The 26584-nt window shown below is 39.5% G+C and overlaps 1 protein-coding gene across 1 annotated transcript in view; it reads left to right on the top strand.

Moving 5' to 3' along the window:
* The window catches only part of pou2f3 (POU class 2 homeobox 3), a 36709-nt gene extending 10945 nt beyond the window's left edge, over window positions 1-25764 (top strand). Inside the window, exons 3-13 of the mRNA XM_050041467.1 lie at window positions 566-594; window positions 4327-4428; window positions 10304-10409; window positions 12222-12310; window positions 14125-14301; window positions 16403-16544; window positions 16876-17009; window positions 17100-17264; window positions 19797-19839; window positions 20006-20120; window positions 22496-25764. Coding sequence (XP_049897424.1) covers window positions 566-594; window positions 4327-4428; window positions 10304-10409; window positions 12222-12310; window positions 14125-14301; window positions 16403-16544; window positions 16876-17009; window positions 17100-17264; window positions 19797-19839; window positions 20006-20120; window positions 22496-22535 — 1142 coding nt within the window. The 3' untranslated portion in view covers window positions 22536-25764. The remainder of the gene's footprint in view (window positions 1-565; window positions 595-4326; window positions 4429-10303; window positions 10410-12221; window positions 12311-14124; window positions 14302-16402; window positions 16545-16875; window positions 17010-17099; window positions 17265-19796; window positions 19840-20005; window positions 20121-22495) is intronic.
* The last annotated feature ends 820 nt before the right edge of the window (window positions 25765-26584 follow it).

Here is a 26584-nt window from a genome sequence, read left to right as displayed (position 1 = left end):
GTTTCTAGTCGAGCTTTAGTTCTCATCATTCTGTTTTCTTATTTGTGGAGTACATCTACATGGGGTATTAATCTGTTTTTGTTGTGTCTAGGTGTATTAATGTGGCACAATGCTTTGGTTTACTTTGCACCTATGTAATTTTGGTTTTAAGATTCAACTGTCAACATGTTTCATATTATAACTGTCACATATTTTAAGTTGTAAGTTGTTTTACTGTCACATTTTACACCCTAAAAATAAAGAAAAGCCATAAAAGTCACTTTTATTATTCAGAAATAGTTTTCTCCTGTTTGATGTTATGTGAAATAAAGTCAAATGAAGGTATACTAATTTAGAAATTATGTTACTATAGCTGTGATAAAAGAATAATTTACTGGTGAAATAATTGTATAAGTAAACAAATTATCCGACCACAACACTGAAGCCATGTCTCACACACACATTGACTGCTAACAGACCTGTTTATGTGATTTGATTTGTTCTGTGTGTCACTCTGAAGCAGCTGAACGTCACAGTGAGCCACAGAGCGACATTTTAAATTCTCTTTCTCTCTCCTGACATTTAGATCAAAATGGGATCAACTTCAATCGACAAGTGAGTAACATAGTTTTTTAATAACTCACTGCACTTCCTGTGTTCTAATTCCCATGAATGAGGATTTCATCAGGAGGATTTGGGTTGTTTTGATAAACATGTTGTGACCTATTCCTGTTAGTCAGCATGCTGAGACCCTAATGTTTGGATCCAGCACTGACAGTGGAGCTGTTTTCATGTGCACTCTTTCATGATGTATTTCAAGGGCAGACACGGATCAAATTCACTTCCTAATCTTTGACACAAATATTAAACGTTACAGTACCTTGCTGTTTCTAGATTTTAAGCCTTTGTTTCTTTCTAAAATAACCGATAATGCCTGTAAATGTTGAGCAGGAGCATCAAGAGCAAGCAAAAACTAAAGCAAACCAAAGGGTTCAGAGGGCTGGACCACGAAGACAGGTCAACAGAGCCAGGCTCTCTTTATCTGAGGTGGCTCGACAAACTCCAAAGCCCCAGTCGGAGATACACATAACACGTGTTAAATGACGCATTCAGCACATCATTTGACTAATAAAATGCTGCCTACTTCCACCTTTAAAGAATATTTCTAAAAGTTTTACAGCAAGAAGCAACACTGTTGTGAGAGAGGTATGCACAGTTGGGAACATTTTTAATCGAGGTCTTTCTCCCAGAAAGGGATCTTGGTTAAGGTTACGAAAAAAAATTTGTGGTTTGGATTAAAATGAATAGATTTCTGTCAAAAAGGGGGTTTCTAGGAGAAAGCCTCCAAGGACAACTTCTCCCACGTGCGAGGAATGCAGAAAACTATTAATTGTACAGATTCACAAGTTAATATTTTTATTTCACTACTCTGTTTATTTCTAAAAGCTATATGGAGCCATTAGAGACCATATTTGGATGAAAGGATGGAGCTGTGGAGGAGTGAGGGGGGAATCTGACTCATAGACTGCAATCACACCTCACAGACATCCTGTCACACAAGCGACTCTGCCCTTAAATATGAACTTAACTTAAACTTCAAGCCTTAATAAAATGTAAACAGGTGGGTTACATAAACATTCAACCCCCATACAGTTTTCATTAATGTTGAAATAAACTATAGAGACCAAAACTGTTTATTTCTACTGTAAACTTGGACATTTTAACGTGGGGGTCTATGGGGATTGACTCTTTTTTTGGAGCCAGCCTCATGTGGCCAATAGAGGAACTGCAGGTTTTGGCTTATCCATGTTGACTTCATTTTTCAGCCTCAGCAGTTGCCGCTTGAGAAATACCAATAGACTACTTTATAAACCGCAGTGTAAAACGGACTTCAGTAAATCAGGACCAAATATAAGAGCATAATCCAAGAAATCCAAGAAATTATACCGCATTTCATATGTAAGTAAATCTCAGAATCACCAAATGCTCCCCGATACGATATTATCACAATACAATGTTATTGCGATTTTTGAAATGATAAAGTCTTTAGTCCGTTCATCTCACTTAAATCAATCTTTATTGAGCCAAATGTATCTAGTGGACTGACAAAGCAATTGATTTTATTATTCTAGTAGGCTATATGTCAGGGATAATGCCCAACAAGGTGTCCATTATCACTTTTTAACCACTGATGTTAAGGCATGAATGTGCGCCGTGAAGGCTGTTAAAATGTGATAATGGACACCTCCAAGGGCATTATCGCGCTTACACATGGTCACTTACCAAAGAAATAAAAAGTAAGAATATTCATTGATATTTATTTGCTTTTTTGCATCAACATCTGAAGTTTTTTCACAAGCCATAACTCGGTTTCCATGGTAACGTGAGGGTTTACCTAACACCTGGAACAATCACTGCCGCCCTGTAAGGTTCTTGCGGAAGCTATTAGCCAGAAAGCTAACATTATGCTAGCAAGTTTCAAAGTCAATAACACTGCATACAGTTGACAAACAGTAAATATAATTTGGCAGTATGTTTAGCAACAAGGCTGGCGAGCTATCAGCCATGTCACTGTCCCCAAATCAATATCAAGAGTTTCATGACCAACCGATACGCTAGGGCTGGGCAATATAAAGATATTATATCGTTACTGAGATATGAGACTAAATATCGACTTAGATTTTGGATATCATTGTTTCGTGATCAGATATAAATGGTGTTTTCCCCTCATTTTAAATGCTGCACTACAGTAAAGCGATATAAATATATCCATCTACCAGACTTTTCTGTTTGTTTTAACGCTTGCCTTAACCCACTTAGTCATTACATTATCCACATTATTGATGATTATGGATCAAAAATCTCACTGTATTAATATTTTCTGGAAAAAACAAACAATCAAACAATTGTCAGACTCATCCCGACAACTTTTTGTTTCTCAGTCTTAGCATTGATTAAGTGCTTTTGAGGAGGTATAAAAATATCGAGCTATATATCGTGTATCGAGATATAGCCCAAAAGTATTGTGATATAATTTTCAGGACATATCGCCCAGCCCTGCAATACGCCATGTGTAACAATACTGTTGGCCGCAGCCTGAAGTAGCAGGTTGGATAGAGGATGTTCAGAGCACGAGGAGCTGGAGGTTACGAATGTTACTCTCAGTAATGTAAATGTATTGTTAACAGATTGCGATTAAGTCTCTGGCGCATTAATTCAGAACAGTGAACACACAGTTTCACTGGAACTACTTAGTAGGTGTTCCTTACCAGTTTTTAATGGACACCCTGCAGCCAATCAGAATTGGGTATTCACCCAAACCATGGGATAATAATCATTTATATAATACAAAATTAACACACAAGAAATTTCCGATGCTGTGCTGTATCGATTTTTCCCCCCACGCCTGGTGTTAAGGGGCCTGAGGTGGTAAAACAGTCGAGCAAAGTTATAAGATAACATCTGGGCACTGTAGTTTAGTAAACGTTACTCAAACAGGAGTAAACAGTGTATTTGTTCAGGACTATTTTCAGCGGCGGATTAATACACATGTGGTTCTCTTGTATTTACAGCAGCAGGACGGTGTATATGAGACTGACTCAAAATATTCATGTTTTTAATAGTTGTTGGTTGATGATGGCACAAATGAATAAGACACATCAGGCTTTGGACACAGATAATACTTGAATACATTGTTTTCATGGGATTTGATAATAATAAGGAAAATTTAATTATCATTAATTCTTTCTGTATCCTTAATAACGTAGCTCAGTTGGAATATAAATAGCCCCGAGCCACGAGAATGGTGCTGAACTTTTACCCGAGGCTCAACTGACTTTTAGACGGCTAACATCCTGGGGATAAACTACCTGCTCGCTCCACAGATGTCAATAAAGACTGACACCTTTTTTAGAACATCTCAAATAGTTTGCAGCTATTTGGATACTTCTCCAAACACTGTTTTTGGCAAGCAGAGGACATTTCTTGCAGTGCTTGTGTTTTCAGACAGTGACATGGCTTTCAGGGGTTAGGTGCGGGTGGGTGGTGTGAGGATGGGGAGGGATATTTGCATACTGGCTTGCCCAGGGGGGAGGGAGAGAGTCTATCAGTCTTTGTATCATGTTTAGTGACCAAACTGGTCCTGGAGCGAGTGTTCACCACTGTGTGTGTGTGTGTGTGTGTGTGCTCTGTCTCTACACACACACACACACACACACACACACACACAGATGTAAACATGTACTCATTTGCCCCTGACACAGATAATGTTTCCCATCTTTCTTTTTTTTTTACATGATTTAATCTGTTCATAAGAAAGTTAATACTGTTTTGCTTTCAACATCGTAGATAAAGACAGAGGAGATCAACGACTCACCTCATCCAGCTGCCCCACTGAAGACATGTCACCTGACACAGAGCTCTCCAGTGCACGGAGGTCAACTGTCTGGGGTAAAATCAACAACTTTTTATTGTGCTTTTCAACACATGTACACAAACACAGACAGCTCCAACAACAACAGCACAGTGGCCACCAGAAGTAAACTCCTGACGTAGATCCCAAACATGTGAAGCACCCATTTAAATAAAACCAGATTCACAATGTTTGAACATTAAAAAAATAAACCGGTCCAACTTATGATCATGTTGAAACCAAAAAATGATTATGAAAATTAATTTTTGAGGGTTGTAATATTAAGGCAGACACCACATATAAATCATGTAAAGACAAAAATGTCAAAGTCTATTGCAACTTCATTACATATATCATCTCATTCTTTTATAGTTTCATACATGACCTACTGTGTGGAGCTTTGGGGAAATACAAAACAATCACAAATCCAATTTGTATGCCACAGAAGAGAGCTATGGGAATCGTAAACAGAGCTGATTATCAAGAACTGACCAACAAATTACTTAGTAACTCACATGCTCTCAAATCTAGAGATTTGGTGGACTTTAAAACTGCACAATTAATGGATAAATTACAAAATAAGATGCTTCCAGAAGTTGTTTACAATCAGTATGTTGTCAAAAGAGCTCCAGCAACACTTGTGGTATGGAAAAGAAACTTTATTTATTTTATAAAGTTTCTTTTCCATACCACAAGTGTTGCTGGAGCTCTTTTGACATTTTTCAGTGTTTCCTCACTCTCCATGCACCTTGTGAATCGGTGAAGTTGTGCCAGAAACCACTTTCTACCTCTACAATCAGTATGTTGACATGACATCAGAGAAAATCAATTTATTGTGTCAGTCCGACTAAAACCAGACTTTTAAAATACATGCAAACATGTTAGTCCAACTGAAATAGTACTAAATCGAATTTCTCAAAGTCGGACACACCTAGATAATGTGACTCCTGCATGTATACAGTCAATCAGACCCAAACTGGCCAAGGCGCTCTGAGCATGCTCCCCAGTTTCCACCCTGGGCTTTGACCCAGAAGTCCAATAGCATTAAATGTGTAACAGAAGAAGAAGCCCGTAACAAGATGGAGAAATCTACATCCAGATCCGTGACTTTTTGGACAGACAAGGAGACACAGCTCATGCTGTGTCAGCTGAAAGAGTTAAATACTGGGGAGGAAAACACAGAATGGCGATTGTTTGGTGTGTAATGTAATATATCAACCGGAAAAAGGTCCAAGCTGAAAAGGGGCATATCTCCACCTATCGTAGAGGAGTCGGACATACTTGGGTGATTAAATGGATTCCCCTCCTGTGCTTGTGTACTGGGACAAGGACAGTACTCCAATAGAGTTGGGCGATCTTGTCCATATCCTATCGTCCTATCGCCATCTAGTGAAATCGCCGATGAACGGCGGGGGGGTCATTACGCGTCGCCGCTGAAACGTTCACTTATAGCCTCCCTTTGGCGTTTGAGCAGCTTTATAAAACTCTTGAACATGTAATGGCTCCTTAATTAGCAAGTTGACTTTACATAGACGGCATATCTTTTCAATTTCTCCTGACAGTGTGTTGTTTGGTTTGTTCACCACACCGCGACATGCGCATTAAGGCCCGAACATACTCGGAGCCTCCCTCTGTCTCCTCTCACTCAGCCTCGTTCAGCCTCGATCTCGTCAGCATGCTCCACACACGCGCTGTCTCCCCCCCACACCTCGCGATTGCATTGTCATTTAAAAAAGACATCGTGAAACAACCCTTCTATCGCCGATGGGCGATCGGATCGCCCATCGGCACAACCCTATAGTCCAGTCGCATTTTAGCCATTTTTAAGCATTTTTCTGTTGTTATAGCACCACCCAGTTGCCAATTAGAGTTAAATTTCTCCAGTCACCTTGGCTGCCTTTACACTACCATGTCTTGATGCCCAATTCCGATTTGTTGCCTATATCCGATTTTTCCTGACTGCTGTTTACATGTTCTATTCAACTTATTTTTCACGGAGACAAAACATAACGCAGCCAGCTTCCATTTTTTTTGTGCGACACTTCCGGTCCAGCACTCTTGACCACTGTGTAAATGTCCCACAGTATTTGCTACAGTGACATTACTGCGCGCATGGAAATGTTTACATTACTGAAAGCAATTTTAAAGACTAACTTTAAATATTTGAAGTTAATCGTTAAAGAATAAATCACCTGGAAAGCTGGCGCTGCTCCACATAATTTAAAAGGTAACTTAGCCTACACAGAGCGGTGGAAATGTCCGTGCAGCTGCAGACGGGTGCGGCTGGATGATTGATGCGTACATGCTGATTCAGGTGCTATCAGAGCCGATCCGCGCATTACTATGGCTTAATAATCAACTTAGTCATTAAAAACAACCCGTCCTGTGTTAGGAGTGTATGTTGCTGACAGAAAGAAAGAAAGAAAAAGAAACAAAAAGATAGAAAAGCAGCGTACACCTCACATATTTATTTCTCACAGTTGCGCACACGTTCGGCTGGTATGCAGAAGCACGATCTGTGTGTCTGTGTGCCAAGAGTGCGAGCCGCAGCTTCAGCTGCTCAGGTAGAGAGGCTGTGTAGCCCGGTGTGTTTTTTCGCTGATTCGGTTCTGCAGGTTCTCTGCTGGTACACTGGAGACGGGGATCAAGCAGTTTGTCTCACTCGGGATAGATTGTGCTTTTTTTGGTTCATAGTTTTTGATTGACGTGCAATTTATTCGGCTTTCCTTCCTTTGCCTCGCTCGTGAGCACGTCATCAAAATGCGCTGTCGTCGCATTATTCATGACGAACGACATGGATTGCCAGGAAATATCCGATCTGTCTGTTTAGATTACAGACCTATTGGCAGATATCTGATTCATATCCGATATATTTCCACATATGAAGGAGGCCTGAATCTGATCTGACAATATCCGATATCATGCATTTTGTTCTGTTTACACGTTCATGTTACAGATCGGATCTGTGCCACTTGAGAGGAAAAAATTGGAATTGGGTCACTTGAACCATATAGTGTAAAGTAGGCTCTTGAGGCGTCCTGTTCTACATATCTACCAAGTTTAGTAAAAATCGATATGGCGGTTAGACCTAGATAAGAAATTAGCTCTCTAGCACCCCCATTTTGTTTGATGGGGTCAATAATGGAGGGGTCCCCTCGGATTATGTGTGGTCATATGCCTACAAAGTTGCGTGGTGATCGGTGAAACCCTTGAGATGTTATACACCTTTATGTGATGAGCCACGCCCTCCGCAATATTCATTGCCTTATAGAAGCTCAGTTTTAGTAAGTTTTCCAACTTTTGCCAAGAGGGAACTTTAGATATTGGTCCCTAGATTATGTTCACCGAGTTTCATGCAGACCGGTCAAACTTCCTAGGAAGAGATCGATTTGAAGTGTTTTTCAAAAAATTCAAAATGGCAGAAAATCTGGGGCGCCGGTGGCTTAGTGGTAGAGCAGGCGCCCCATGTACAAGGCTGTTGCCGCAGCGGCCCGGGTTCGACTCCAGCCTGTGGCCCTTTGCTGCATGTCACTCCCCCTCTCTCTCCCCCCCTCAGGCTTGTCTGTCCTATACATTAAAGGCAAAAAAGCCCCAAAAAATATCTTGGGTTCTTGAGGCAAATTTGTTCCTCAGGAGGAAATGCATCTCTGTGCAAAGTTTCATGTCTCTACGACATACGGGGCATGAGATATGCCCATTCAAAGTTAGCAATTTCAGTTGGTTGCTATAGCGCCCCCCTTTGGCCAATTGATGTAATATTGCTTCATTCGCATCCTCCCATGACCCTCTACCACTGTGCCAAATTTCACATGGATTGACCAAGTCAGTGAGGAGAAAAACGTGGAACAGACAGAGTTTTCTTCATTATATAGTAAGATAAGATGGTTAAAAAAAATGAAACAGAGTTAAAAGGGTGAGTGTGTGTATATAAATATATGTTTTGGACTTTCTGATATAAAGAATATATATAATTTGTTTTGATTGTTTCTTTTTCATTTGTATTGTAGAAATCTAAAAAAAAAACAGTGCAGACACACATCAGCATGATTTACTCTTCAGTCCTCTTTTGTTTAGGGAACCAACCTATGTGTTGTCATGCCAATGACTCATTAATTCATTCTCATTTATTTGTAAACCCCTGGACTTTAATTGCTCATATGTGTTGTCATGCTCACAGAGAGAGAATAAAAAAACAAACAAAACAAAACAAAACAAAAAACTAAGCGACTGATCAGTTCAGGCTTGTTTTCAGCAGTAGGCTGCAGAGCTAGACGTGGAGGTTCCCTGAGGGGTGTGGGATTTTCTTTGTTGTTGGGTTTTTTTTGCTTACATGACTTTTTTTGGACAATGCACATGTGTATATATACATTTCTATATTTACACTGCATTGTATGCTTTCTTGTTGTGTAATAAACCTTCCTCAAGGCATTCTTCTCAATGGTTTAACATTTCTTGGTGTGAGCTATTTTTCAGAATGTTTTTAACAAATCATGCTTTTAAAAAGTGATGAGGACTCTTTCTATAAAACACGGCAACCTTTTATAAATTATATGGAAAATCTCCCATCCCATGTGACTGTCTGCATGTTCTGTCCATTTTCACCACACTAGAATTATAAGAGACCATGTAATTGTGGATAAGGAAACCCGATATCTCAAATTTAATTTTATTAGTTACATTTTTATTTGTATTGTTATTATTTTGTTTTTTAAACGTTCGTAATGTAAAATTGGTGTTTGTGTACTGTCAATTTGTGACTGTGTGGTTTGTATATTCTGAAAAACTAAAATAAAATATACCCAAAAAAAAGTAATGAGGACTCAATTGGCCATTTTAAAAAAGCGATGGGGTCATCTATGAGCACAAATTATGCATTTTAAATATTAAAGGGGAACTCAGGGGATTTTTACACATTAAGATCAGTTTACTCGCCAACAGGAGTGCTGAAGAAAAAGGCAATTTGCTGAAACACTAAGTGAAATAATCGATTAGTCGATTGACAGAATATAATTGCTAAATATTTCAGTGACTGATCAGATCATTTATCAAGGAAAAATGTTGTAGATCATCGTAAACTGAATATTTCTTTATATTTTAGACTGTTGGTTTGACATTTGGTCACATTTGTATTTAAGAAATTGTGATTTGACAACACTTTTTATAGACAAAGAGAATAACAATAAGAATAATTCATACTGTTACCAGCTTTAACTAGTTTAAATAGCTTCGGGAAGTTTAATCTGTTGCCAATCATTATATTTTGTAAGCTGTCACTTTATATTTAATATCACTTTACTTCTCTTTAAAGTAAAACTTTTGTACCTCTGTGTATTTATTTACTGCCTTGCTAAGCATATTTATTTTACCACAGCATATTCCTGTTACTGTGTCTTCTTGAAACTACTGATTCATATCTCGTACTTCATATTTTATCTTCCTATTTGAACTTCTTTATGTCCCTATATTGTAATATTTAGGTTCGCTTTTTGTTCCTACCTGTGTGATTTAAGTATTACTATTATTATTTTTTATAGGCCACATACTTAAATTGCATAGTTGGAGGGAGTCTGTGACCCGAGTTTTTTAACTGCTCTTGTAATTGTTGTTCATTTGACAATAAATACATAAATAAATAACCTTGACAATGATCATATGTTTCGTATGAAAAATAGTAGCTATAGTCGTTTGATAAATGTAATGGCAGAAAACACAATATATTAACTTCTGAAATGTCGTCAGTAGTACAAGTAAAGTAGTATGAAATCAAAATATACCTATAAAAATACAAGTAGTAGCTCAGAACTAGTAGTAAGTCAAGTTTTTTGTACATTCACTTCAAACCCTGACGCTTAGTCTGTGTTTACAGGCGACTCATGACTCATACTGGTGTTGTGTTTTGTGTCTTCTCTGCAGGAGCTCACCTCTCTCCACCCCATGCAGCAGCTGGTACTGATGCCACCGTCTCACCTGTCGTCTCCCTCCCCCTTCCTGCTCTCCCAGAGTCCCACCAGCCACCAAGGTGAAGTCCTAAAACTGAGACAACACAGAAAATCAGCATAGGGGGACTTATTTTCAGGGATTTAAGGCGCCATTTTGGTTTTATTTCAGCAGTACTCTAATACAAAGTCTTTCTTTATTAGACTGATGTTTTGGATAGTATATCAGATTTCTTGCTGAGAGTAAGGGAGGGTGTTAGGTGGGGTGTGACTTTGTTTTTATTATTCAATGCATGACCCACTCCATCATAATTTAGACAATAGCTCTTTAAAACTTACCCTTTGATGTTTGAAAGTTGAATTCCTGAAGTTGAAAACATGGTTTTTCACTCTTGTTTGTGCAAATGGTTTATTTTTGCCCGAAATTTTAAATGAGACGCAGAAAAAAATGATTTAGATAAAATATACGATTTGGTTATGTTTTGTTTCTTTTTTCTGATGGAAGCATTTGTCGCACATTATGTGTCCAAGGACCATCAGAAGTTTTAAAATCCAACAATAATTTCTGTGTTCACAGTTTCTGGCTGTGATACATGGTGTAATAAATGGTGTAAATCTCATACCATTGCAGCCCTACTCCACAGTGCTTTAAAAAGTATCTGACATGTTCCCCTTTTTTCGCACCACCGCTCCCCCCTTACTTTGTAAAATGATTTTAATATTTATTTAACCAGAAAACACTATTGAGATTTAAAATGTCTTTTTTAAGAGTGCCCTAGCCACGACAGGAAGCAACATAAGTTACAGACAGACAACACAGAGCAAAAAAATACAGAATAAAAATGTAAAGCTCTAAAACAAGCAATATAAAACACAAAATAAGATTACTACAAAGTAAATATGCTAGAAAATATAATGTATGCTGGAAATGAACCATAAAAACACAAAAAAACAGCAACTACACATGAATGCAAAGACAGTGTGACACTGGCATATAGAGGATTGTGCACAAAAATCCTGCAACTTATAAATAATGAACAGTCCCTGAGATGAGAAGATCCACTCCTGTGTCTGTATGGTAAATATAAATCTGTGGACACCAGCCTGTTAGCTTAGCTTAGTGTAGCTTAGCATTAAAAACTAGAAACGTCTGAATCCATTAAAAGGCAACAAAAGGCAACAAAATCTTTGTGCAGAAATATATTTATTTATTGTTAGCGTAGACCTGTTGTTGTTGGAAAAGTCCAGCATCTTAAAAAAGCATAATTTTTTCCTTACAAATATTAGTTTACAAAACTATTTTCTTCATTGTCTGTGGGTTTAAATATAGAGCTGGAGCTAGGACATGGTTAGCCTAGCTTAGCGTCAAGAGTGAGCGCAGCTAGCCTGTCTCTCTTTGCTGTTTAAGCTAACAGGATAAAAACAAGAATTTGTGATTTTAGGGGACTTACCTTGACAAAGAAATGGTTATCCATGTGCCCAGTGCGTCTGCATCTGTTTAAGATAAAGAAATAAACCTCTGAAGCTCACTAAAGTTTAATTTGTTCATAAACTCAAATGCAGACTAGACAATTTGCGCGGTTTCTTTCCACCTAGGATAGCGGACGCCTGACCCGCCCCTTCTCTGCCTTGATTGGCTGACTCTAACCAATCTCACCCGTCATGCCTACTCTTGACCAATCCAATCAATGATGGCAACAGGTATCAGCCAATCAGAGGAAGTTTAGGGCGGGCAATGCCTTCTTCATCCTAGTAAAGAATTCACTGGCTGAACAGTACATGTTGCATCTGTCCCTTGACCCTCAGCAGCAGCCTCTCACAGTTGTACTGTCACAAACATATAATTGATCAACACAAACATATAATTGATCAACACATGGTGTTTGTCTTTGCAGCCCTTCTGCAGCAGAACCTGCTGTCTCTTCCCTGTCAGAGTCAAACTAGTCTCCTTCAGCATCAGCCTGGACTGGCTCTGACTCCACAGGTACATCCACAACCCTCTCTGTCCTCAGCACAAAGTATAAAGCACAAAATTATGTCATAGTGCCTACATATGTGATGTTTGATTTATATCCTGCAACTCTACTGTTTAACTGTTTTACTGCTCTCATCAACTATACTAAACTGTAGACAGACACAGGCAGAGGTTGCTCCGTAGTTGCTGGATGTGGAAATAAGCAGCTGTTTGCTAACATGTTCACAGTGTTGGGGAGTAACTACTCACATGTAACGAGTTATGCCTGATTCAAGCCCGACACAGTGACATACGGTGTCGGCATGGATTGTGAACAACAATGAGTGTCATACACAATAATCCATTGCTTCATCACATGTAGTGTGTCATAGTAGATGACAACCAACGCCACATCTGGGATGCCTCACGATGTTCCAACAGAAAGTCTAGCATGTTTGATTTTCTTTTGTGTCTTTCATGACTGCTCCCATTACTTTGACCAATAGGAACACAGAGCAATCTGCTGCCATAAACAACTGTACGGCAACAACAGCCCAGCCTTTTAGATATTTCCTGTAGGAACGTTACCACACAGAGTAAAAAAGAAACAGCAGGCACTTGATCAACCCGCTGAGTACTGCCATTAGCATCAAGCTAGCAAAGAATGTTATTTCTTTATAATGGAGACGGACATAAAGTAAGAGAATTAAAAAAAATAGTGGCTTTTACTCACCACAACTGCAGAGGCTACCAGCTTCATTTGAAACCGACTACATTAGACACGGGCCGTTATTCATTATTCCCTCTGAATTTTTATATTTTTGCTTTTTATCCGCTCCCGTTTGCCTTGATAAAGTAAATGCCTCGTGCCATCATTTCAAACTCAACACTTCCTGTATCTGTTTGAAATTAAAAGCCCGTTATAACTTCGGTTGAGAGAATCCCTTCATTTTCTAAATAGGCTTTTATTGTGAAACATTTGCAGGAACTTGTTGTGGAGGATTCAGTGACTTGCATGTTTGCGAACGGTTCTGCAAATGTAGCTCCGCCCATCTGGTGGCACTTTTTCCGTTACTACAACAACATTTCGGCTGGCACATGAACAGACACAGTGACTGAAATAATAGTAAAAGTAATAAAAATAGGACAAGAATAACATGATGACATCACACATTGTGAAAGACGACGATTGGAATGATTGGTGTGGACCATCGTGTAGTCTGTCATGTCTGTCAGCCAAGTCACGGCACCATTTTATGACTCCACCATCGCCTAATCTGACAAAGTGACTGTTGGAAGGACAGAAATGTCTTGTAGTGTGTACCAGGCATTACATGTAATTAAATTACAAATACACACATTTGCGAGTCACTTGCAGTCCATTTAGAATGGACCCGCGACCCACTAGTTTGGAACCACTGACTTATATATCAGTGCTGCATTTACAGCTTGTTTCTGCTGCCACCAGGTGCCCAAAAAATATGTTAATTCAGTTAAAGGTACAATCAGAGTACAGAATGGTACTGTTGGCAAAAATGGCACAAAATGTTCTCGCTAGTACCTGTACGTTAAAGTGCACCAATAACAAGCTTTCAAACAGTACAATTCTGCTTTTTATGTGAGTGCAGCTAGCTTGGTGTACGCGGCACCACGAGCCAGGACAGAAGTGAGCTGCTGATGAATTCATACTGAAGTCGCCACCATTGTTAGCAAAGACCAAAAGCTGTGGACACCATCAGATCCATCATAGTCATTGTTTTGGTACAGGACAGTAAAAACCTGCTGTTGTTGTTTTTACATCGCCTGGAAACTGAAGATTTTTCTGTGATGTCTCTCTGATCCAGGCGATGAGTCGCTCGGGTCTGGCAGGACCGTCTATGGAGAACCACATGGACATGTCCCACCTGCAGATGCCCAAACACATGTCAATACCACCACAGGAGGAGCCCAGTGATCTGGAGGAACTGGAGCAGTTCGCCAAAGCTTTCAAACAAAGGCGCATCAAGCTAGGATTCACTCAGGTAATCAAGAGGAAGAATCCTGCTGCGTTATTTAAGAGGCCCTAAAAACTGTTGTTTGTTGAGTTATGAATATTTAATGTTGTGGAGATTTAAAGTTTTTTGTCTCCTGTATTTCTCAGGTTGCTACTGTTGGTTGTGTTTGTATGGTTTGTGCTGGAACCCTGCAAGATCTGGTACTTGAGCGTTATTACATCTTGAGTCACGTTCATTTTGGCCATCATGTCTATCAGAATAATAACTCGGGTGGTCGGACAGGTTTTTAAAAACTTTATTTTCAAAGGTTATTGGGAAAAATATAACCCAAACTGGCCAGCGTTAACATCGGTCACAGTTTACAGACTCCCTGCATCAACTTTGATTGACTGTGTTCACCCAGGGATGGCAGTGTCGGCAGCTAGAACCAGGACAGTTTATTTGGCCCAATTCTTGGGCATCATTTATTCCAAGTCCCAGCCGAGTTCGGCAGCTGAATGTGGCCTGGCTTCTTTCTTCCAGGTGCCAAGTTTGGGCCGTTGCTTGGCTAGTTAACCTTTGATAATGGCCCAGCGATGGCAGTGTCGGCAACAGGAATTGGGCCAGTTTATTTGGCCTGATTTATTGGGCGTCATTCATCCTGAGTCTTAGCCGAATTTAGCAACCGGATGCAGCTTGACTTATTTCTTCCAGCGTGCCGAGTGCAGGCCAATGCTGGGCCAGGTCATTTTGGCTACCTGGGTGCTTTAGTTGTGTGCAGACAACTGAGTATTCCTTCTAAATAAAAGAAATGAAATTCCTTCGAAATAAAAACCTAAATATAATGTTGGTTATTACTGTTGGCGTCTTGTTTTCAGTCTGTGTGATCATCTTGATCATCTTGATCGTCTTGTTTGTTGCCCTATTGGACTTGTAGCAACTTTACTGTGTTCCCTGATCTCAGTGATTACTTTAGTGAGTGCCATGTTATCATAATGATAGAAATGATGGATCAAAATAAGACCCAAGTTGTAATAAATGAGAATTATCCTTCAACAATAACTACATTTTAGTTGGTTTAAATCAGTTTTTGTAAAAAAAATTGTTGCAGTGATCTGATTTTATTTTCATGATAAATCCCAAGATCCTGGGACCGGTTGCACAAAACACCTTAGGTTTTCTCCTTAAGTATGACACTTAAGGCTTAAATTCTCCTCAGCTGAGGGACTTACTCAGTTGCACAGAATCCCTTAAGAGGTTGCCTTAGTTGAGAAAAAATGTAAACTTATTTACTGCGTTGAAAGAGACTTTACAGCGGTAAAAGTTTCCAAAGAGATCGTTTGTTTGCTTGGACTCAGGCTTGTGATGCCTGTTATCGTCTCACAAAGCTGGCTCATAGTTAGTGAAAAAAGGTCAGAAGAAAAGAAGACAAGTAAAACCATACTGGTCAGAGGAGGAAGAGACTAAACTTCTGGAGGAATACAATTATGGAAAACATAAACTACAAAGTAAATTTGATCCCGAAATACCAGAGAACAGAAAACAACTGTAGGAAGAAGCAACGAAAATTAATTCAGTGTAAAATCAAAAGCATATCCATTAGGTCCTCCTGGTTGCAGAGCACTCTTCTGGGGTAATTTTTTCATTTATCACCAATAACTCGATCATGTTGCAGTTAAGATAGAGTCAGAGGTACCTTATGTTTTTTTTCTTACCTTGTTTTGGTTGCTAAGGTCTTTTGTGCAATGGTCTAGGGGTTCCTTAAGTATGAGACCAAGACAAGGAGAAAACCATAAAAACTTAAGTGAACATTTTAAGGATGTTTTATGCAACCAATCTTATTTTGAAGAAACCTTAACTAGGACTTTAAGGAAAATCTTAATTTAAGGCATTTTGTGCAACTGGCCCCAGGATCCCAAGACTAAAATGGCTCTGATAGCTGATGATATCTGATCAAATACGAGCATGAGCATTTATTCTCGATCTCGGAAACAGCAGTTTGACTTAAAACCTTAACTCAAGGTTCACCTCAGGCAAACTCCATCCACTTTTTTGTAAAACTGATCAGACATATTTTGTGCTTACATGTATATGCTGACTTTTTCATGAGAGGGTGATTTAGTTCATGTGTGTTTGTGTGTTGTCACAGGGAGATGTGGGCCTCGCGATGGGAAAACTGTACGGGAATGATTTCAGCCAGACCACAATCTCTCGCTTCGAAGCTCTCAACCTCAGCTTCAAAAACATGTGCAAGCTCAAACCTCTGCTGGAGAAATGGCTGAGTGACGCAGGTATGACACAGTGACCACCAATTTTTATTTTTTTAAATCAGTACTGCTGATTATTCTGGCTTGATGTTAAAAAAAAAAAAAAAAAAAAAAAAAAAGGCGCTAGAAAAAAAGCTAAGCAAATGCAAATATTCAATGAAATCATCTCTTTAAGAGGAATTTTTAAGAAAAGGGTTTTTTTGACTTTGGAGAGTTTAGCAGAAATCATCTTCTGAGCGTCTTTAAAACTAATGCTGCTACACAAAATCTGCCAAAAAATAAGGGTTTTATTACAACTGTAACTTACCTGATTTCATTATTGTGGATCTCTGTTATATTTTTGTTTTTACATCAGAGAACTCACCTTCTGACTCGATGACCAACCCCACCTCTCTGCCACCGCTGATGGAGGGCTACGGACGCAAACGGAAAAAGAGGACAAGCATTGAGACGAACATCAAGATGACTCTGGAGAAACGTTTCCATGATGTGAGTTTAAGGCTAAATCAATAATTAACTTTTATGTAGTGAGTGCTTTCTAGATTATAGCATTTATTGTGTTGTTTGGGTTTTTTTCAGAACCCCAAGCCCAACTCCGAGGAGATAACCCTGATCTCGGAGCAGCTATCCATGGAGAAGGAGGTGGTTCGAGTTTGGTTCTGTAATCGGCGTCAGAAGGAGAAGAGGATCTACTGCCCAGTGGCCAGTTTATCGGTCAAATCCCACAACTACAACTCCAGAATGGTTAGTTAACATCCATCTCTTTCACTTACAAACACGAAACGCTATACTGTTCTCATGTGACACTTAATGTCCGTGTGTGTCGATGATCTCTTGAAACAACCTGCTCAAATATCCCACATCAGTGGGTCTGATATTTCAGTGTCATTTTTGAGATACGGTCATTCTCTTCCTTTCTGAGACTGAGATGAAAAGATTGATGTAACTCTCATGTTCGTCTGTTATATGCAGAGCTGGAATCAGGATGTGTTTAGCTTAGCTTAGCATAAAGACTGAAATCAGGTGGAAACAGCTAGCATGGCTCCATCCAAAGCTTAAAAACACAGCTATCAACACATGATACTAACATTATATTAACACATTATATTGTGTTTAATTTGTGCACAAACTGAAGTGTTAAGTTGTGGTTTAAGGAGGAGTTATGTGCCTAGTTATGTACTATTTCTTGACAAACAACGGTGTATCAATCCGCCCAGCACTTCTGTTCAGCGTCTCTGGCTAAAGCTGAGGTTGCCAGATAGGATCATAGCGAAGCAGAACCAGACCTGCACACTGTATTCAAAGCTCCCAGTGGTTTTAATTATGCAGCGTTTCGATCTAACAGAGATCTTCATCAGGCATTTTGAAATCACCATCACAAAGCACAACAAGAATATTAAGACACAGACGTTAGCTCAAGTAACTAACAAGTAACTAACGTTAGCTCAGGTGAGTAGCCAACAACCCGGTTTTATACATCCAAATAACGTCTTCAAAAAAGAACTGCTTGGCAACCAGACATGGATTCTCATTATAAACATTGTGTACACATAAAACAAGGTCTGAAAGAGGTGCACGCCACTTCCCACGCAAAAGTTGTGATCTATAAAAACAGACTTGATGGGAGAAACTTTGACCCATGCTTAGGAGATGGGAAATTGGCGACATAGATGGTGAGGTGGAAGCCTGACCGTAGACATTAGCCCCTTTACCACCGCAGGAACTTTTCTCATTTACCCGGGATTTTGAAAAACCTTGGCGTGTTTCCACCAAAATTACCCAGGGAAAAAAACTTTCCCTCAACCCCAAACTTTCCCTGAAAAAAGTACCTAGTAGGGGGGTAGGACTTTTCAGATTACCCGTAATTCTTGAGGGGCGGGGCTGTGTGCTGAAGAACGCTGATTGGTGGAACACACACTTGATGCGTTCCGCACTTCCTGGCAGGGGCAGCCGCTGCAAACCTTATTTCATTTCTACAAGCTCCACTTTGTTTGTGTTTTGATTAAGGATCGGTACCGAAACCTGGTCCTAAATTAGCCCCGGGGCTAAATTATTAAAGACTGTAGTATTGATAAGCGCTAACGGTATCGGTTCTTTTGTGCCGGCGCTGGACTCCTCCACATACACACACACACGCCTACATGACATGGTAACCGGTGAACAGCCGAGCGTCCCTGGTGGAAACAAAGTGAAGATAACTTGAAAATGACTCGAGTTGACGGCAGCTACACTCGTTACTGTAAGTGACCTTAACCCTTAGCGAGTAAGAAGCCAATACTTTATCAATACATGTGTTCAGCAGCATGAACATGTAAACATGTAGACAGGATATTTAACTCCTGCAAATAAAGGTTCTTGGAAATGTTGGTGGAAAAGGGGCTTTTGTCCAATTTTGGCTTTTGTCCATACGTACATACAGACCCCAGGCCTCTAAATGAGACAGGCGTTGATTTGTCAAAATGTGTAGCCACACCTGGCTAGTAAAAGAGACTGGGGGTTAAATTCATAACTTGGATTATTTTTGATAACAAATAGGACTCTTACGGAAGAATGGAATATGAATAACCTACCGGGCAATCGAAAACTAGAACTATTGTGGCTTTATGACGGCCTTAGAGGGAGGAAGTCACCCCTTTTTTTACTCTGTCTGTCTTGTTTACCATGCTGGTAAATCTGAATGAATTATTCTCTGGTGCTCATGGTTTCAGTAAAATGAACTAAATGATTGAATTGAGCTGACGATGTGTAGCATCTCCATACTAACAAAAGTTAAAACATTTCTATCTGTATGTGCGATCGAAGCAGCTGACTAACGTTAGCTCAAGTGGGGAGCCAACAACCTGGTTTTAAACAACCTAAGAACTTCCATAGAAGAGAACTGCCTGGCGACCAGACCAGGCCTCTAATAGAGACAGGCCTTGTAACCACACTAGGCTAGTAAATTAGACTGGGCGTTTAATTGGGACCAGGCTTTGAACTGAAGTAATTTTAAAATAACTTTGATATTGGCCATCCTGCATCATGAGCGGGCTACATTTACTTTTTGTACTTTAAGTGTATTTTGATACAAATGATTTTGTACTTTTACTCGATTAGACTTCCGAATGCAGAACATTAACACTGTGGTGTTGTTACTTTTACAGTACTGTAAGTAGTACTGAGTACGTCTTCCATCAGTGGTTAAAAATAGAAATTGTTGGTTTTAAAGCAAACATATATTTTACAGTCTTAAAGTGAAGTTTTTTCTTTGTCTTATTTATTTTCGTTCTGTTTCAGGCTTCATCATCCAGATCCTACAGCCCTCTGGCTTCAGGCGGAGGCAAGTACTGTTTCCTACATTCACCTGTTGATAAAGTTTGTTCTTGATGTCTTATTCTACTATCCAGGACTAATTTGCACATGAACCAAAAACAGTTAGTGCTGTTTATGATCCATGTATGTTGGTTTCTGCATGCTCATTAATGTTTTTGACCTTTTCCTTCCAGTTTCATCAAATTCGTCTCCGAACAGTGCGAGCCGTGAAGCTTCTCCCAACAGCCTGTCCGCAGCCTCCGTCTCTTTAACGTCTCAGGTCAACCCAGCCTCCTACAGCACGCCAGGGTAAGAACATCTAAACACCCCGCACACTGATTTTTCTCACATGGAGCCTTTCAGCTGTGACACAAGGGACATTTAAAGATGCTCGTATGGGCAGATTGTGTTTGCATTGGAAAGAGCCAGGCTAGCTGTTCCCACGTGTTTCCAGTGTCTACGTTAAGCTACGCTAAGGTAGCTGCTTAGGTAACTTCATATTTATTGTACAAACAGGTAAAAATGAAGCTGCAACCAGGAGACACTTAGCTTAGCATAAAGAGTGGAAACTGAGGGAAGTGTTTGTCAGTGTTTTCCTATCATATGTGATGTTTCTGGATTAATACTCCAGCTGCATTAATGTGTATGGTGCATTTTTTTGCTGTAGATGTTTAATGCTGAGCTTATTTTAACCCCTTTACATCCTGTTGGTTGTTTTGATCTACAGCGATGCATCATAATCTATAAGATCACCATATGTTTGTAGTGTGGCTGTGCTGAGAGAACCACGCATCTGTAAAAAGTCAGAGAAACAGCCTGTTTTCAGCTTTGTGACGATGCATTTTCCAGCTGATCTTAAAGGGTTTTTAAAGAGTTTATTTAGCTTAAGAAGGAAGAGAATTTTCTCAACACATAAAGAAACAGGGTTCCCTACAGCTTAGTTGGATTTGAGACTTTATTAGACCAATTTTACAATAACCAAAACTGAAGATAACAAAACATGAACTGACATGAATTACTCAGGGTTAGGGACAGATTAAAAAGTGAGATGATCTGCTTCAGATGTTGAAATTTTTTTTTACATTTATGAGAGTGAAACACATGGAAAACAACAAGGCCGCCCCCTGAACGTAGGAGATTCAGAGACCTCTCAGTCGACTGAGATTCCTCAAAGTTGAGCAGGCCTTTTTTTTTGCCGGTCAGTTTGCTGTGTGCTTCTGGGGACATTTGGTCACCAGGGGTCTCATTTATAAAACAGTCCATAGGATCCATACAAAAAATGTACGTACGGACAAAAGCCAAAAATGGTAGGCTATACACCAAAAAGTATTTAAAACAATATAACAATTTCTACAATCAGGCTTCTACCTCACCATCTGCATCGCCAATTTCCCATCTCTAAAATGTTCGTAGGCATGAGTCATAGTTTCTCCCATCAAGACTGTTTTTATAGATAACAACTCTTGCGTGAAAATGGCGTACGCTTCTTTTGGGCCTCGTTTTGTGCGTACGCAACGTTTATAAATGAGACCCCAGATTTTGCTGCAGGGTGAGCACTCTTAACTTTCACGCTACTCTTTGGTGCAGACAGCTGCAGACACAATGCAGCAGCGCAGAGGAGGAGAAACTTTGCATCATAAGGCTCCGCGATAACATTATCTTCTTTCTTCTGCTGAAAAGTGGTGAATTTACAGCTCACAGACACTTACGACACAGTCTCTGAGTTTTAGTTGGTATCCAGTGTTGGCAAAAAAATATTGTTGCACATTTCCGATCCGTCGTTCACTGCTGTCACACTGAGCATCCCGCTGAGCCTGATAAAACTTTAAAACTTTACATTGGAAAAAAAACGAATATTTGTAACAAACGGCGGATACGACTGATATAATTCTGGGTTGGGTACAGCCCTAGAAAACAATCAGCATATTAGATAAGTATCGGTTTGGTTTGAAAAAGGTTTGTTATTTGTTTTAATCAATGTATATGTTTGGTTTTGGTTCGGCTGTCCTGATCCGCATGACATTAATGTTAGGCATTAAGCAAATTATTTTATTTATTTATTTTTAATAGATGTTAACAGTTATTTTGAGGTTTTACAACACAATTTCAGAAAAATAATAATAATATTAATAATAATTAATTACATTTTATTATTATCATTATTATAAATAATAATAAGAAGAAGACATAAATGAATGAATGAATTAATCAAATAAATTTTATTAAAACATTAAAATAAATTAAAATGCCAGAATTAGCCAAAAGGCTTCATCTGTAGTCCCTTGGCCAGGATGTTACACAAGGCTACCTAAAACACAACAAAGCACAAAGAAGCAAACCAAAAAACGACAAAAAATAAAATAAAAAAAAGAAAAAGAATCAGGGCATACAAAGACTTTTATAAGATTGTTTGAAGATATTTTAATACCAAATAAGGCAGGTATTTTTAGACTACTTAATTCAAGTAGTTTAAGACTTTTAAGGCTTCTCAAGCAGCTGCAGGAACCCTGAAGAAACACTTCATCCTTCAGTTTATCAGAAAAAAAAAAAATCACATTCAGTGTCACCAGAATTGGAGATATGTGGTTTTCACTGGACAGTAAGTGGATGAGAAAGTGTAATCTAAAGAGTAACTTTTATTTGTCTGAATAAATAATCCTGTAATCCTCCGTCTGGTCTTTCAGGTCCTGGTACCGATGGAATCCCACTGCGTATCATCACTGAGAAACGTGAACTATATCATATGAAGATTGTTTTGTTATGAGAAGGATTTACACTGAAGACGTGACCGAGTAACACAATGACCCCTGTTAGGAACAGGGTTACAACTGCAGGCTAAACCGTAGACAGACTCATGAGACAAAACAGCAGAGGACTGCAAACACACACACCACACCACACCACACACACGCACACCACACAGCTGTTAGGGCAGCCTCAAGCTGTTTGATTTGTCTTCATGTGACTCTTTTCTTTTCAGAAGGAACACACTCCTGACAGAGATCACAAACACTGGTGGGGAATTTCACGCTCAATATGCTTCAGATTATCTGTTTGAATGTTGAAGGATTCAGGTTCGTTAAGAGTTTGTGCCAAGCTGTTGCCTTTTTTTCTGCCGTCTTTACGCTGGGCTGCGATCGTCTCAGCTGTTGCTGTTGTTGTAAGTTTTTATGTTCATAGTTTAGTTAGTGTTAGTGAATTTGATTCAATCCCACATTGTGTACAGCAAGCCTGTCTAAATAAACATACCAAAAAACTAAAGGATTTCATACAGCTGTTCATGGAAGAAAAAAAAAACACTTTTGAATTAATGTTTTATTACAGCTTGGGTCGTATTATTGCAGTTTTGGCCATCATGTCTATCAGCTATGATAACAACAATGATCCACAGTGCAAGACACACGATCAGCTTATGCAGATAATCACTCTGCAGTCACCAGAAGTGACCCCAAGTGTTGCTATGAATTCCTCAGTGCACTAGAGAACTATGTGAGTTTAGTAGGTGACAATGGAGCTACGTCTGTCTGAAAACTGTGATGGATGTTTACAAAGGACAGTGTGCTTAATGAGTTTGCTGCCTGCCTTTGTTTTCTCCTCCACACTAAGTTTAAACCCTGGGGGGTTTGTTTGCAACCTGTCTGATCCCCTGCTCATGTTTCTCCACCTCTTCTTAGTGATGCTGTGCGATGTTCCCACACATCAGCCATAAACATGGTGAAAACTACAAAAATAAGAACCAAGATGTAATAAACCGGAGTTATAAGACACTTAAAAGGCCCCTGAAAACACAATTTTCTGACAAAGTTAAAACTGTTTTTGGTTGTTTTTTCACAAGAGAGATTTCTGTATTTCTGTTTTTGTTCTTATGTTTTTTTCCACCACTTTGAATTGGACGAAGCGCAGTCACAGTCCTGATGAAGCAGAGTAGTAGCAACAATGTGATAGCCCGCCTCTTAAAGATCTAGTGTGTGGGGATGTAGTGGCATCTAGTGGTGAGGTTGCAAATTGCAATTAACCGAAACTTCTTCCGTGTGCCAAGTGTGTAGGAGAACTATGGTGGATGACAGGAAATCTGAAAACCTGAATGGCCCTATGTAGAGCCAGTGTTTGGTTTGTCAATGATTCTTAGTTTCAGATTATTATACACTAATACATAGGCATAGATTTAAGGGGGGGTCACAGGGGACATGTCCCTCTCAGCCAATCAGGCGCTGTGTTGTAGCTGATACTGTAAAATGCAGGCCACAGTTTGCAGAACCGTAATGGCGGCTCCTTAAGTAACAAACACCAACTCTAATGTAAGTGACCCCTGGAAGTTATTGCAGAAATAGAGTCAATAACAAAAATGAACCAAGAACAAGAGTACGCACTCGTAAGGTTTCTCAGTGGATAAGACGTTTTCAACGTTTTTCTGACTGGATTTGGCAAAAGTTTGATTTATCTACTGGCTCCATTAGTGATGACGAAGATGTTCCCCTGTGTTTTGTTGATGACATTCCCACCCACTGAAAGTGTTTGGGGCAACATCAAGTCCAGACTGATTCAGAGAGCGAAATAGTCTTACCAGGCTACTGTTTCATATGTGTCCCCCCAAATGTTGAAACTTACACCCCTACACTAATGAAAACAGTTATAAATATTATAGTCCTTTACTTCCAGTATATCCTCCTTAATCCTACACACTGGACCTTTAATACTTTAAATTTTCTGCCTTGTCTATAGCTCTCAGCCCCCAAAACCACCAGATCCTTCTTTATATATCTAATGTATATTTTCACTTTTAAAAATTGCTCAGTAATCTCCTAACACAGCTGGGCACTGTAGGTTTAAGCAATGACTCCTCAAACAGGAGTAAACTCTGAATTTGTTGGGGACTATTTTCAGCGGCGGATTAATAAACATTTGGTGCACTAGTGAGTATTTCCTGCAGAGAAAGAATGATGTGAGTGCAGATTTACAAAAAAATTACTGAAGCCATGCTTGTGGTAATAAAGGAACATGTCATCCAGTGCGACACTGAGTACATTTACATGCACTAATTTTTTTTTACCCTTATTCTAAAAAAGAAAATACTAAGCTGTTTACAAATGAAAATGAATATTCCACTAACATTCCAGTTTACATGCAGCTGTGTATACTCTCGTGGGAAAGGTCAATGTTAAATATGGGTAATATTTATATTCTGAAAACCTGTAGGTATCCAAGTCCTTCGAGTGTTTCTTTCCTCTGGCCAGAAATGTAGGCTTCTCTTTTGGGCATCCATCTCGACCCCAGACTTGCAAAGTGTTGTGAGGTGTAAACTCAGACGCATGATTCAAATGTGCTGTATACATGTCATTTTGGAAAAGGCCTAATTGTGAATGTTGAAGCGTAATACGTTGTTGACATGACCTGTATCAAATTCAGAATAGTAGTAAAACTAGTAGGATCTGTTCATTATTTGTTTTGGTGTTTACGTGTTGATGATAACAAAAAATTAATCTGGTTGTGAGGAGATGAGAGAAGATGTTGACCTCTGCTGGTCTAACTCAGCTGCCGGGGCTTCTGTTTACTTACTTCCTGCAGTAGCTTTTTGCGCTGTTTAATACAAACTCTCAAAAGAAAGGAAAAAAACTGCCTTTCAGACAAATCGAGGTCTGACTACTCTTGTCTGTTTGGTTCTTCTGTGACCCTTTTTAAAAAATGTAATTGCTGTTTTGAGTGTCCATTGTATATCTTATTTTAGAGAAACGTTTTGCAGTGGTTTTAAAACTCTGAGCTACGTAAACGAACCACTATAATTACGTTGTATACTGTAACAGCAGGTACTTTATAAAGTGAAGTTTTTACTGATGTAACTGAGGCTGCCATGTTACTATCCTCTAAGTCTCAGGGAATCATTTGTCTTTACCTCTTAATTCCAGGGACGCTTTTTAACTTTTACTTGCTGTCATTAAACAGAGGATGGCCATGTGCATTGTGTGTGTGTGTTTGGCTTTCTTTCTTTTAAAGGTATACTGTGAGGGTTCGGTGACATCTAGTGGTGAGGTTGCAGATTGCAATCAACTGAAAGTGTGTAGGGGAGCTATGGTGGGTGACATAAAAACACAAATGACCCTATGCCAGTGTTTGATTTGTCTGTTGTGGGCTACTGTAGCAACAACATAGTGGACTCAGTGGAAGAGGACCTGCTCTGTATGTTGATATAAACAGCTCGTTCTAAGGTACTAAACACAACAATTCTTAGATCAGGGGATTATACACTACAGAAAACATCCCTCCATTTTCATTTGCTTATCTGGGCTATGTCGTGGGGGCAGCAGGCTGAGCAAAGCAAACCAGACATCCCTCTACTCAGCAACGCTTTCCAGCTCCTCCTGGAGGACCCCGAGGTGTTCCCAGGCCAGGATGAGATATGTAATCCCTCCAGTGTGCTCTGGGTCTGCCCTCCTACCAGTGGGACGTGCCCAAGACACCTTCAGCAGGAGGCACCCAGGAGGATCCTGATCTGATGCCCGAACCACCTCAACTGACCCCTTTTGACGCGAAGGAGCAGCAGCTCTACTCCGAGCTCCCTCCAGATGTCTGAGCTCCTCCCCCTATCTCTAAGGCTGAGTCCAGACACCCTACAGAGGAAACTCATTTCGGCCAATTGTATCTGCAATCTTTTGATACATAGGTTAGGGTTGGGACGTAGATGGACCAGTAAATCAAAAGCTTTTTCTAAAGATTATTACATCAATCTTCCTGAGCTATTTTCCATTTTTTTCCCAGTTACAAGTTTATTTTATTTT

The sequence above is a fragment of the Epinephelus moara genome, chromosome 3 (genome assembly GCF_006386435.1).
Source record: "Epinephelus moara isolate mb chromosome 3, YSFRI_EMoa_1.0, whole genome shotgun sequence".
In the NCBI taxonomy this organism is placed as follows: domain Eukaryota; kingdom Metazoa; phylum Chordata; class Actinopteri; order Perciformes; family Serranidae; genus Epinephelus; species Epinephelus moara.
This window is presented reverse-complemented; position numbering and strand designations above follow the sequence as displayed.